General features: G+C 38.7%; 2 protein-coding genes across 3 annotated transcripts in view; one reads left to right on the top strand and one right to left on the bottom strand.

Moving 5' to 3' along the window:
• Positions 1–7,769, bottom strand: part of cmss1 (cms1 ribosomal small subunit homolog) — a 28,381-nt gene extending 20,612 nt beyond the window's left edge. The window contains exon 1 of the mRNA XM_068330087.1: positions 7,684–7,769. Coding sequence (XP_068186188.1) covers positions 7,684–7,732 — 49 coding nt within the window. The 5' untranslated portion in view covers positions 7,733–7,769. The remainder of the gene's footprint in view (positions 1–7,683) is intronic.
• LOC137605407 (filamin A-interacting protein 1-like) lies at positions 604–5,333 on the top strand. 2 transcript variants are annotated; one of them, XM_068330082.1, is made up of 3 exons: positions 622–759; positions 1,744–1,853; positions 2,372–5,333. In XM_068330082.1, exons 2-3 carry the CDS (start codon positions 1,813–1,815, stop codon positions 4,917–4,919), a joined length of 2,589 nt encoding a protein of 862 aa, XP_068186183.1. In that variant the 5' UTR covers positions 622–759; positions 1,744–1,812; the 3' UTR covers positions 4,920–5,333. The 2 variants fall into 2 exon arrangements, with proteins under 2 accessions (XP_068186184.1, XP_068186183.1); XM_068330083.1 differs by lacking the exon at positions 1,744–1,853 and having other exon boundaries at positions 604–759.
• Positions 7,770–12,948: the final 5,179 nt, after the last annotated feature.

Genomic DNA, 12,948 nt, shown 5'->3' with positions numbered 1-12,948 from the left:
GAGAGAGAGAGAGAGAGAGAGAGAGAGAGAGAGAGAGAGAGAGAGAGAGAGAGACAGAGACAGAGAGAGAGAAACATATGGATGCAATTGAGGGCCGATGAGCTGATGATGTCATCTCACAGTCAGGTTATCAGGCCCCAGGCAAACCAGCTACAATTCACAAAACATGCCTGTCTCCTAAAAACATATGGCAACACACACAGCATATAACAAATTGTGTATGCAAGTTTATCAACAAGCCACGTTCTTTGGACATGCCGAGTTAGCTTGGGCACTTTGGTAGCATTGTTAAGCTAAGTGGTTAACCTTTTTCAGATTTAGATTTAGATTCAGTTTTCTTCATGCAGGGACATACAGCACAGCTACACAATGACCTCATCTACTGAGGGCTGAACTCCAATCATAACACACACACAGTCACAAGAACTCACACACATGAACATGGACTCGCCTACCCACACCTACACACATGCCTACGCGCGCGCACACACACACACACACCCACACACACACACACAAACACACACACACACACACACACAGAGTAGACCCCGTACAGTCCCATATAAGGACTTGCAGATGATGTAATGGGCGGCACTGACGCCGAGTGAGCCTCAGTGTGCGAAGCACTTCTCATAATGTTTGGTTTTCCGGATGGAACGTGCATATTACTGGGATCTCCGGGAAAGGAAGAAATGACGGAGCAGAGTCATTTTGGTCTCTGAGGATTTCACAGGAGAGGTCAGCAGCACAACACAGGTAGGAACAGTCAAAAGATGGCTTAAAGCTGTAATTTGCCGTCACTTCTAGCCTGAATTTTTAGACTTGAATATGGTCACAATACATCTTGGCCAGGACGCATAGGTTTGACGGGTCAAACGTGTTCCACTGCCAAACAATTTCCAATTTTTTAAGACGTACATAAAAAGTCAAATAAATCTTGCTCTGAAACTTTTCCAATGAGTTTTGCCATTTGATTGTGTGTGTTTTTTGTGTATTTTTACTATATACAATTTGTGACTTTTATTTTTCAGACCAGCCTTCAATTTAATTTGGAACACTGTCTTCGTTAATTAAAGCTTTATTACATACATGAAAACATAACAGCTGTAGGTGACATGCATGTTAATAATGATAGTACAGATGTCTTAAAATGTTGTATTTTCATGTATTTTATGAAAAGAAAAAAACCTCACAATGTCACATTTTCAATCTCACATAAAACAGCCTAAATATGTTAGATCTGTGTGTTAACAGATGAAAAAATAGTTTGGGAACATGTTCAACATGGTCATGTAGGAAAGCCATTCACTCACATGTTCTACAAACACAAACACAATATGTTACTAATGTAAAATTAACAGGATTAAAGTCAAACAGTTATTACTCCTAATATCTCCAATGTGCAACAACATGTCCACTTTTATGAGATTTATTCTAAACAACAACAAAAGTCACAGAGAAACCACTCCGAAGGAATATATCAGTTGCAATAGCACATGATATAAATGTTGACGGTGTACTAAATCCTTTAGTATATTATAATGAATTTCGGTAAATGTGAGAAATAACAGCAAGTCAATATATCCCGTCTGCAATTACTTGTGAAACAGGAACGAATGCGTTGCTCTTCCAGCAGGATATGTGGTAACATTCAGTGTTCACACAAGGAGGGTAATTGTGCCTAGTGTTGGGGTACGCAAGAGTAGAAGAACTTCTTAATTAAATAATACTTCCTGACAGGGGACCATCTGCCATGATAGGCAATATCCTTAACAACTCACGCTCCCTGGAGGGGGGTGGGGGGGCAACATGGACTCCATGGATACAGCTACATGTTTCTGGATTAAACGGTACACATACAGACAAATTAGACATATGCAAAAATGTGACATCTGGTATTTTGCATGCGGTCCAACTATCCTCCTAGAAATTGGATTTCTGTTCTCTTGGTAAAGGAAGGACTACCTTTGCCATTGGGTACCGGTATCTAATTCTAAGGACCAGAATTGGTCCCCATGTAAAATGTCTTGTATTGTATAGAACTCGTTTCCTTTGCTACTAATATTTTCCATGCTGCTCTTTTAAATAATACACCTTTGGGTTCCTTCATAGTACAGAACAATGTATAGTAATAGGAGGTCCTACTCTACAGCCATCTCAAATGCTCTCTTTCAAAATTTGAACCACCAAATTTTATGTATAATTCCCAATGGCAATACAGTATATTCTTTTTCAGGACATTGTGACATTGTACAGTCTGAATTGTTCAGACACAGACTGCATTTTAAAATCTAGTTTTAGAGTAAGTTACACAAAAAGGGCATCTACCATATACCTTTTGACTTACTGTGATGTCTTTTCTCTACAGGCTCAAGCTCCTAATTGTAAAAGAGAGAGAATACCAAGACATAAAAGAGAAAAAACATGAAAGAGAAGTATTAACTCTACAGGAAGAGCTGACCAAGCTGAATTTTTTTGCAAAGCTAGTTGTTAAGGAGCAAACGTTTCTGAGCGAGCTGCTGGAGGAACAGAGGAATCGCGTTCAAGAACTGACTGCCTTCACTGACCAAATCAAGCAGGACATCAGTGCAGCTCACCCCACTGCAGAAAAAGAGGAGCTCACATACCTGCATCTGGAGGTGGAGCGCCACAAAGTTTCTATCTTCAACCAAAACCAGAATACCATGACTTCCCCAAACCTGTTGTCAGAAGTTGAGGTGCTGAGAAGACAGGTGGTGGAAATGGAGGGGAAAGATGAAGAACTGCTACGAATGTGGGACCAGTGTCGAGACCTGGACCACAGACTAGCACAGGAGACCAGGCAATGTCGTAGTTTGAGAGCTGAGGTAGATATGCTCAATCGCAGAATTAGTGATTTGGACAGGATAGAACAGGCTTTGGGTAAGAGCAAGCAGGACTGCAGCATTCTGAAGGGGAACTTTGAGCGTGAGAGAGAAGTTAACAAAACTCTGTCTGGTGAGCTTGACACTTTGAAAGTTAGGGTGAGAGAGCTAGAGGCAAGTGAAAGCCAGCTTGAACAGAGTGAAGCAGTGATTAGACAGAGCTTGGCCAAGCTCAGGTCACTGACTGCAGCTTTGGTGGAGGACAGAAAGACCATGGCTGAGAGGCTTCAACAGGCTGAAGAAAAACTTAACAGAAAGGAAGCAAAAAGAAATGAGCAGAGTAATTTGGCATCAATGACAGAAAGACTGAGAGACGACAGGCAACAGACACTGAGGTCTAAGGCAAATTTAGCAGAAAGGATTAAGGGAATAGCAAAGGAAAAAGAAGAGCTTCAAGACAGATTGCAAAGAGAGGAGGAAAGGAATAGAGAGCTACATAGTAAAATAACCATAATGAGAAAAAGATTACAGGTCTTGGAAAACCAAGAAGAAAAAGAGGGCAAATACACAAACACTCCTACTGCAAACAACCCCAACCATCACTGCCAAACAGAAGACAACAAAGTCAAAGAACTGACCAAGGAGTTAGATAGGCTGCGAAAGAAATTACAAGACAAAGACAAGCTGGAGATAGAACTAATGAAGGTAGAAGAAGACCTTGAGTCCCTTGAAAAGCAGTTTAAGGATGAACAGAAGAGGTCTCAGGCTCTAACAGAAGAGCTAGAAATAGCAAAAAGGGAGCTTTCCAGGTATAACCAGGCAGAGAAGCAGGAAGTCAACCAGGAACACCTTCTTCTTTGTCATCTTCAGAAAGAACAGGTCAAGTCCAGACTGTTAAGCAGAGAGGTAGATACCTTGAAGGAAAAGCTACAGAAATTGATGGGAACTGAGGAATCCATCAGTAGGGTTCAGACAGATCACTCCACGTTACAGAGGAAACTGGCTCATCAGGAAGCCAGGAATAGAGAACTTGCAAGGGAGATGAAGGAACTGAATCGTGAGCTACACAGCTACAAACAAAACCAGAATCATACAACTGGTGTAACAGAACAAAACTTCACAGACCATCACCGAAGCTCCAAACAGGTTCAAACCGAGGAGAAGGGTTGTCCGCTTCCTGACAATAGCGAGCACAGCGTGGGGCTAGATGAAGAATATCAGCATAATGCAGTAGTCAGAAACAGAAGAGGCTCTCCTGTAACCAATCTTAACTGCTTGAACAATGCAAATAACAACATCAGCCAAAACAGCAGCCATTCAAACAATGGAATGGATATGCGCCAAACAGTTAACGGAGAGGTAATGATGCTAACACACACATCAGGGCAGCCATTGCATATCAAAGTAACTCCACATCATATACTCAACACAGCCACATTTGAGATTAGCAGCTCCACTGGAGACAGTGCTACATCCTACACCAGTGCTGCTGCCATTCCAGCCAGCGGAGCTTCACCTAAACAGAGAATTACCATCATCCAGAATTCAGCATTATCAACAGCCAATTCTAAAACCCTTCCTTCGAGCCCTGATCGTACCGTCTCCCCACTTAATGGAACACTCTCCCGTGTGTTCAGTCCAAATTCATCACGCTCTGGGACGCCTGACCACAACAACCCCTCCATTCAGACTACAACAGTCAGGACCTGTTCCCCAGAGGCAACCGAGTTTGCACATAAGACCGTCTTCTGCAAGTCTCTGGAGCAGCAGAATGGTTGGCAAAATCAGAAGTTCAGCAGCACAGACACAAGCCCCAGCATCATCACCACAGAGGATAACAAGATCCACATACATGTTGGAACACCATATAGCCAGTCTCTGAATGGAATCGCCCAGAGCATCCCACAGCCTGCAGGGGCATACTACCTCCGACAAGAGCAAAGAACTCAAGTGCTAGGCAATAGTTGTCATGTAAAAGGTGTTGGCAAGATTACAAGTAGCATTACTATATCACCTGATACCTCTTCAGTTTCACATTCCTCAAATATTACTGTCAGTGGCCTCTGTGATTAGGATCAGATAAAGATATTCAGAATTATGATCATAAGGGAATGTCTAGTCTAGAAATGTTGGTAACATTCCTAGACTAGACAACTAAGACACTACACTTCTCATGAGAGTCTTTTTTTGTTGTACAGTATTTTGAAACAATCAGCAAATAAATCACTTATGGTGTTTGTCACATCAGGATCATTATAAATTCCCCTCTATGCAGTAAGTCTGTCTCAACCATTATGAAGGTGAGACAAGTATGTATAGAACCTGTAGCAAAATTAAATGATATCTAACTGCAAACAAGTATGTTGCACTGTATTTTCACATAGAATTACATGTTACATACCTACATATTACTTTACACACTTGTACACAAATTTATATCACTGCATTTTTTTGTTTTTGCTTATTAAAATTGTTCTGTTGTTTTCATTTCTTTTGCTTCATTCCCTTTTTCTTTTAGGTGGTCCAAAGTAAAAACCTAAAATTGTATTTGTCAGTGTTACATGTTTGTAAGAACTTGTATTGAACCTATTGTATTCAAAATAAGTACATTAAAATATGGCCACAAGTTTTCCAAATTCACTATAAAAAAACTTGATTAGCAAGCAAACAGTTTTTATATTCAAAAAGTGAACAAAGCAGTATTGTATACTATGGCTCTTCTGTTCATTTGCACATACATACATCACCCTGTCAAATAGTCCAAATACAATTAAAGGAGTTTCTTAGCACCATAATACCTTTAAATAGCAGGTCAGCAAGTCAGAAACCTCTGAATATATTCACCAAATTTATGAACATTTCCTGTTTTTTGTGTGATCCAAAAGTTGGTCAGTGGTAAGTATCACCAAAATGGTTTTCCCATACAAAACACTCAATTGTCTTTTAGACAGCCTTATTGGGATAAACCTTTCCATTGCTCAAACTGCTCTGCCAGCCATACAGAGGAAAAAATGACCTATTTTGAACATTAAAAAGGCAATTTGTCACATGGGTTTACGTCACTGAATCATAAATACGCTCTCTCTCCTCTTTTTCTCTCTCCCTCTGTACGACAGAATAAATTTAGTAGTTTAACTGTCAAGAATAACTATTAAACATATTAATTTACTTGTATTCAGATAACTTATGTGGTTTTATTTGTTTTTTAAAAACTGCCCTCAATATTATCTTGGCAATTATCTGTGCTTAGGCTAGGTCTTTTAAATAAACCGGATACCATAAAAAATTAATCACACTATCCATGACTAACAAAACATTTAGTCATGTAGCGGAGTAGAAATAAATGTAACCAACTTTGATTTTACATGCAATTAATTTATTTAAGTTCTGATGAGTTACGGCTTAAATAAAAACCTAGCTTCCTGTGGCTGGACAGTCTGCTAGTGACCTTACACTACCTCACTGGTTGTCAAGGAGGCAACCAGACGAGGCATTTAAAGACAGACTATTGTGTGACAGAAGTCTCACGAAAGTCATTTGTGTGAGTATTAAGCCACAAGACACAAGTCAAAGTGCTACTCACAAGTCTCCTGTTCACTCTTAATCCTGTTTTATCACAATTCAAATCTCTTTTCTATTTTGTTAATTTTCAGCATTGTCTCTCAAGCATCTCTCTGCTACATATAAGGCAAAAAATAAAAAAGTGACTCAGGGCAGAGCAACATAAAGAAAAGAAAAACATTTAAAAACCAAATCCCACAGTTCTACCATAAAAATGTCTGTTGTTATATCTCACATTGAACAGAAAACACCCATATTGTTGATCCAAAGGGACTGAGATGATGCCAGTGAACTAGCAGCACTGCAGCTGTGGATTTTAACAGCGGCTCTGTTTATAATTTATGTATTATATTATGTATTAAATTTATTAAAATAAATAAAATAAATTAAAATAAATTTAAAATAAAAAAATGTAAAATAAATAATAAATTAAAATAAATTAAAATAAATTTAATTTAATACTCTGTTTGTAATTTATGAATTTTTCAAATCACTGTTCCTTTTCATGTAAATGTGCACAGATAAGTGAGTAATGAGTGAGAAAGTGTTAAGTGTGCAAATGATAGAAGGAAAGACTCAGATGTGCGAGATATTCACATTCATGTCTGACCTAAAAATGTTTCACTGATACCTCCTACATTTTTGTCTTCTGAACAACTCAGACCACCCCAAGTCCTCATCAATCAGGTGATTATCCATGACTGCCCTCTATTGGGAATCAGGGTACATTAAAGCTATGCTAGCAGCAGCTAGCTGAGGGTATTTACGTTGTTAATACACGAGGATGGGATCAGCAGATTCAATGTGGACAGTTATGTATGAAAGGACATCACTGTCGAGCCGAAAGGAAGGTAGTGTCATAATGTCGGATGAACTTAAACGCACCATAAATCCTGTCTGCCTCGTAACACTAACTCTGTCACACACACAGATACACACGTGTTCACACGCGTTCTGCTTGAACAACCCACGCTAACAACAGTGCTTTCCCCTGACCAGGGTGAGGCCCAAACAAAACAAAGACGAATTGGTACTGTGTCTTTCACTGGTTGTCATGGCAACTGCCGGTACCGTTCACAGAATGGAGCCTAAACGGCTTTCGGACTTCTGTGATGCTGGCTAGCTAGCTTTAGCTTAGCTCGAACAACTTGAGTTTTCTAGCGTTAGTTAGAAGCTAACACCAAGAGTTAGCGCATGACAATAAACCAAAACATCCCGGACTACAAGTAGCGCGAATTTTAAAAGTTAAGGATACTGGAGTAAATCGGAACGGTACCTGAATTAGCATCGTGTGCCCACCATTCTTCACCCAAATCATCTCCCATATTCTTCACCGATCCAAATCTACCGCTGACGCGAACACGATGGGGTGTGTTCAAGGACAGCATGTTTAAAACATACACAAATGTTGGAACGTGACCATTTATGTGAATTAAAAGTAGAATAAAACAGATGAAGAAACGCATCACGTCATTATTAAACCTTAGACTACGGTCGATGTGGTGTTAAGTCGCAAAATAAATAATAAACCCTGTTTTTACGGAATGTTGAACTGGATTTATTTGGCTTGAACTCTCCCTCCAATGTGTCTCTTGAGCTGTTACGTCATCGCCTATACCGTATCTATAACTAGGTATACCGTAGTTATAGATGCAAATAGTTCAGGTAGAGGAAAATAGAAAGAAAAGATTTTTAGCTGCAAGTGTGCTGACTCATTAGTTGGTGAGCTAAAGCTGAGTAACTCTGTCATTTCTGAAATATAATTTCTCTTTAATGAATATGAATTTGATCATGATATAATTTTTTTTTTCAAATTCTAAGGGTAGGTTTACATGGTCAATGAATCACACTATTTATCTTTTCTTTCTCTAGGAAGGTTCTGGAAATATTATCAGGGCCATAGTATTGTAGAAGTATTGTGGAACTACTGGAATTACGCAATGGGCTTAGTGTTACTTGTCTTGATGGACATTTCCAAAATCTGCACATTCGTTTTCTTAATTGTGATGCATTTTAGTCTAATGGTGGCCCTTGGACCAAAGGGTTCCTTCATTCATCTCCCTGAAAACCATCCATCCATCCATCCATCCATCCATCCATCCATCCATCCATCCATCCATCCATCCATCTATCCATCCATCCATCCATCCATCCATCCATCCATAAGGTGACCTTAAGGGTCACAGGCGTGCTGGACCCTATCCCAACTGGCTACGGGTGAGAGGCGGGCTACACCTTGATATGACGCCAGCTCTTTGAAGGGCTATATGAAAGAGAAACACATGCACACACTCTCACACCTAAGGACAATTTGGAGTGACTAATTCACATAAGCTGCATCTTTCTGGAGGTGGGAGGAAGCCGGAGACCTCAGAGTGAACCCATGCAGATGGGGAGAACACTCAAACTCCACACAGACTGGAATCAAACCTGGAACCCTCTGGCTCCGAGGTGACAGCGCTACCCACTGTGCCACCGTGCTACCCAGGCCTAAGAGTTAATTTACTATAAATTTTGTTTGGAATTTTCAAGATGGATGCTGATATGGATGAAGTTAATTGATTATTTTTGTCATTGTTAAACCAGTTGTGAGATATCTTGTAATATTTTGTCAAGATCATGAAAAAAATTCGAAATATGACAAAATAACTGGAAAATCCAAAGAGAGCTAGCCAAGCATGGACATCTGATTATGTTCCATCACAATGTGTGATGGCATCCAAATCCAAATCAAGATTATAATCTGAAGAATCTGAAAAAAGTTTTTTTTTTTGAGGTGTTATAAGTCATCATTATAGTCATGATACAAGAATTGATGATCACTATTGACCTCATCAAATTGTTACAAAATTTTGTTTAAAAAGCATGGAAATTATTTATAATTTGCTCAGATTTGACAGAGGTACAAGCTCTCTGATTTGAGATTTAACCATAGTGAAAATCAAACAACATCTTGAATAAATTCTGTGAAATGTCTACCGTTTAACCAAAATTGTCAAAAAAGTCAAAGATGTATTAAGGTTTAGCCGCACAAATCAACAACAGCTCACACAGAACATATGGTTGAAAATAAAACAGGAGACAAAGCTTGAGCTCAGTTCCCCTCATAGGCACTCAGAAAGCAATAAATGCACTCCTGGCTGTATAAAAGTTGGGTTGCGTTCATTGTGCTTCATTTTTGTGAACATAGCATCTAAAAACAGAGTTCTACATCTCCTTTTTTATGGTATGAGTCAGATGAAGGCCTCACTTTTTCTTTGATGTTGAAGGATATGTTTTAGGAGGCAGAAACTTATATGTGACGCTTTGTTGCTGAATCAGTTTAGACACATTCCATAATGTCTTTTTTGGTGTATAAAATAGCTGCCCTAAATTAAAGTGTACATGCTGTGTCACGGTTTCTAGAGGGGTTTGTGAGATAATCGTAAATTACTTGTTTAATTAAAAGTCTCATTTTTTTTGTTTTTTTCGTTTGTTGTTTCTGACAATCATATGCCTAATAAATGGTCACTCTATAGATTTAAACCTCAAAAGTTAACCTTTCCTCAAATTTCATCTGTAATTACAGGATAATCCTTCATTATTTATCTTGCTGTGAACATTCTGTGCCTCTACATGTCATTTATTACACAGTTTATCTTTTCATCTTCTCTCATAATGTAACCTTATTAATGTTATTTTCCAATGAGCAAAAGAAAGGACGGAGATGAGAGAGACAGAAAGTAGAGGATGTGTTTGGAATAGTGTCCTCTTTTTCTGCAGCTGTAGCAGAAAGGAGGGACAAGTCCTCTGGGAGTAATTGCATGGTTTTTTTTGTGTTTCTATCTGAATAACACATTTCTGGCTGCAGAGTCTATGAGATGTTTGATTTAAGCCTTGTCACAAAAATAGAACAAACTGATTATGGTGGCAATTACAAAGAGTTCAAAATGGTTATTCTGTGTAACCCTCAAAACTGGGGAAAAACAAACTGAGAAAGAGAAAGGAAAGCTGCTGTCAACACATTGTGGTGAGGTCTGCCAACAGTCAGGCAGCACAATGGACTCTAAATGGCAGCTTTGTTTGTAATTAAGCATCATCCCTGCATAGCACAGGCCTCTTCCTTATTTGTCACTTTCTCTGTTCATTGTTTGGCTGCATTTTCACTTGGAACAATATGCTGCATAAAAACACAATAATTTTCTCGAGACCCCAAGGGAAACTTGCCAACTTGTTTGAAAAAAGGCCCGTTTAAAAAGGGGTGACTGACACTACTTTATACCCACAGGAGATGATCTTAGCCTAAAGAAGAGAATGTAATGAGAAGGTGAGAATCTTTTATTGCAGAAGGTATAGTTATTTTTTTCAAATGTATTTTGATTAGATGTTTTAGATGTGTTCCCTTTATTGGCAAACATTAAGTGGGAAGACTATTCTTTAACTCTCATTTCCACCGTCTAAAATTTAGAAATAAATATGAAGAATTGGTTAAAATTAACTACCGGTATATGATTTTACAACATTTATATCTGCCTGAGATACAGAACAGACTGCATCTGCGTGCTTTATTTGCAAATCTTCCCTCTATAATTGAAACTATTACATATATTATACCGTGGCAATGCAGGATTACGAGCAGCAATGATTAAAATGTTGAAGAAAGCTGGACAGCTTTCTCTTCAGGTCTCTGTCATTGTATGCTGTGGAGCATTGGTGGTAATGTGTTTATTTTTTGTAAGCAGCTGTTCCTCCATCTCCCATTTTAATGATCACAAAAAGATGCTTGTTTGTTTTTTATCGCAATTCTTTTCTTTTTTTCTCCTCTAAACATGCAGAAAGATTCAGATGATAAAGGAAGTGAGAACGGACACAGACCAATTATGTCTTTGGAAGATTTCAAGCTAATTATAACGCATCCACAAAAGCAACTATTTACCCCCTACTCTTCTGCTTCACTGTAATAAAAGTGCAGCTTCTTCTCTTTTACTGAGATCCAGACAATCACTCTTTGAATTTGTCTCCGTTGTTTTACTTATTGATGTACATAGAAATTTTTGAGCAGCTTTTGTATTATTTGCCTCACTATTTCTAAACCAGCTAACAGATTGCAGTTAAGGTTGGGACTGAGGAAAACCAGTCACACCATTTTCTCCGCCTGTAGGGATTAAACAATTAGTTAGATGACAGTAAAGGATTTTATTATCTGCCTAATTGTGTGACGATTTTGTGTAATTATCGGACAACATTTAAGCAGAATTAAGTATTTCAGTTCACTTGAGTAAATAGCCCTCTCAATGTTAATTAGGGTTGGGAATTGAAGTGTTGTCATTTTGATATGATGCTGCAGCTAGGACACAGGGTCAGAGAAATAGTCAGCAGCTTGACAGCAAGTGTTTGTCCAACAGCAAATAAACACAAAGTGACCCTAAGCCTTCCAAAACTTCTCCACACGTAAACTTTCCATGCAGGTACAACTGTATTCATGAGCATCTGGCTGAGCCTGACCTAGTTGGAAATGTGCTGCATTTTAAATATTAAAATGAACTTAAACAAATATTAATTTGCTGATATTCCTTTCTGTCATGCCACAACATAATATAAACACAATATAAGTATTAAATTATACCTATATTATGTACATAAAAATATTTTGGGTCTAGCATACAATATAAACATCAGTCTGTGATAACTGGTGTGGAGTGTGGTCACAAGTGAGATGAACAAGTAAATGTATTCCTGTATCAGAGGGTCGAGGTAAGGCAGAGGGTACGACGGAGCAGCCATCACTATGGCGAAGGTCTGAGTTACTGTCAACCTCGCCAACTGTCCAACCACATGGGTAAGGCTGCACCTGATGGACGATACACACTGGAAACTATGTGCTGCAAAAGGAACCACTTTGACAACATGTCATACCGCAACCTCTCTGCTGTCAAGAGGTTACGTCATAACATGTGGTCAAGTCAAACCTCCAAATTATGCATTAACTTTTCAATTTATCATATCTTTAACTTGGTATGATTTATTTATCAAAAATACACAAACATGCTGTACATAAAATACATGCTGTTGCTATCGTGCCCTCCTAAATCAAACAGAAATTTAGCTTGCATGATTTTTTTTTTTCCAGTTACATGCCTCCTTTTTCAAACATGTGAAGCCTCCACTGATGCAATGTTGATGTGATCAAGAGCAAGCACGATGCTGTAGTAAATCGAACTTAAACCTGGTACAGCGAATATTTTCCGTTTTGTTTGAGGTTGCTGGAGAAAAAAAGCAACCGTATGTTCTGTCCTTGTGGAGAGCTGCTGTATTCTAAAGCAGCTTCAGGGTTCTTGAGCAAAATCTGATGATCCTGATGTGACGAGCGACATAGAAACAGATACTGTAGTTCCAATCCCAAATGTTTCTCGCAAAAAACGTCCACAAAATAAAATTCTTCACTTTGGTATTTTACAGGAGCAGTTTGGAAAACTACTGTTCTACTACCAGGATCTACTGTAGTTGAAGACTGAAGAGTAAAGGAACTTCTTCCACCTATCATATCTGTATGATCTGTGGT

Source organism: Antennarius striatus, chromosome 12 (assembly GCF_040054535.1).
Source record: "Antennarius striatus isolate MH-2024 chromosome 12, ASM4005453v1, whole genome shotgun sequence".
Taxonomy (NCBI): domain Eukaryota; kingdom Metazoa; phylum Chordata; class Actinopteri; order Lophiiformes; family Antennariidae; genus Antennarius; species Antennarius striatus.
The sequence above is the reverse complement of the archived record's forward strand: the minus strand, read 5'-3'. Positions and strand labels throughout refer to the sequence as shown.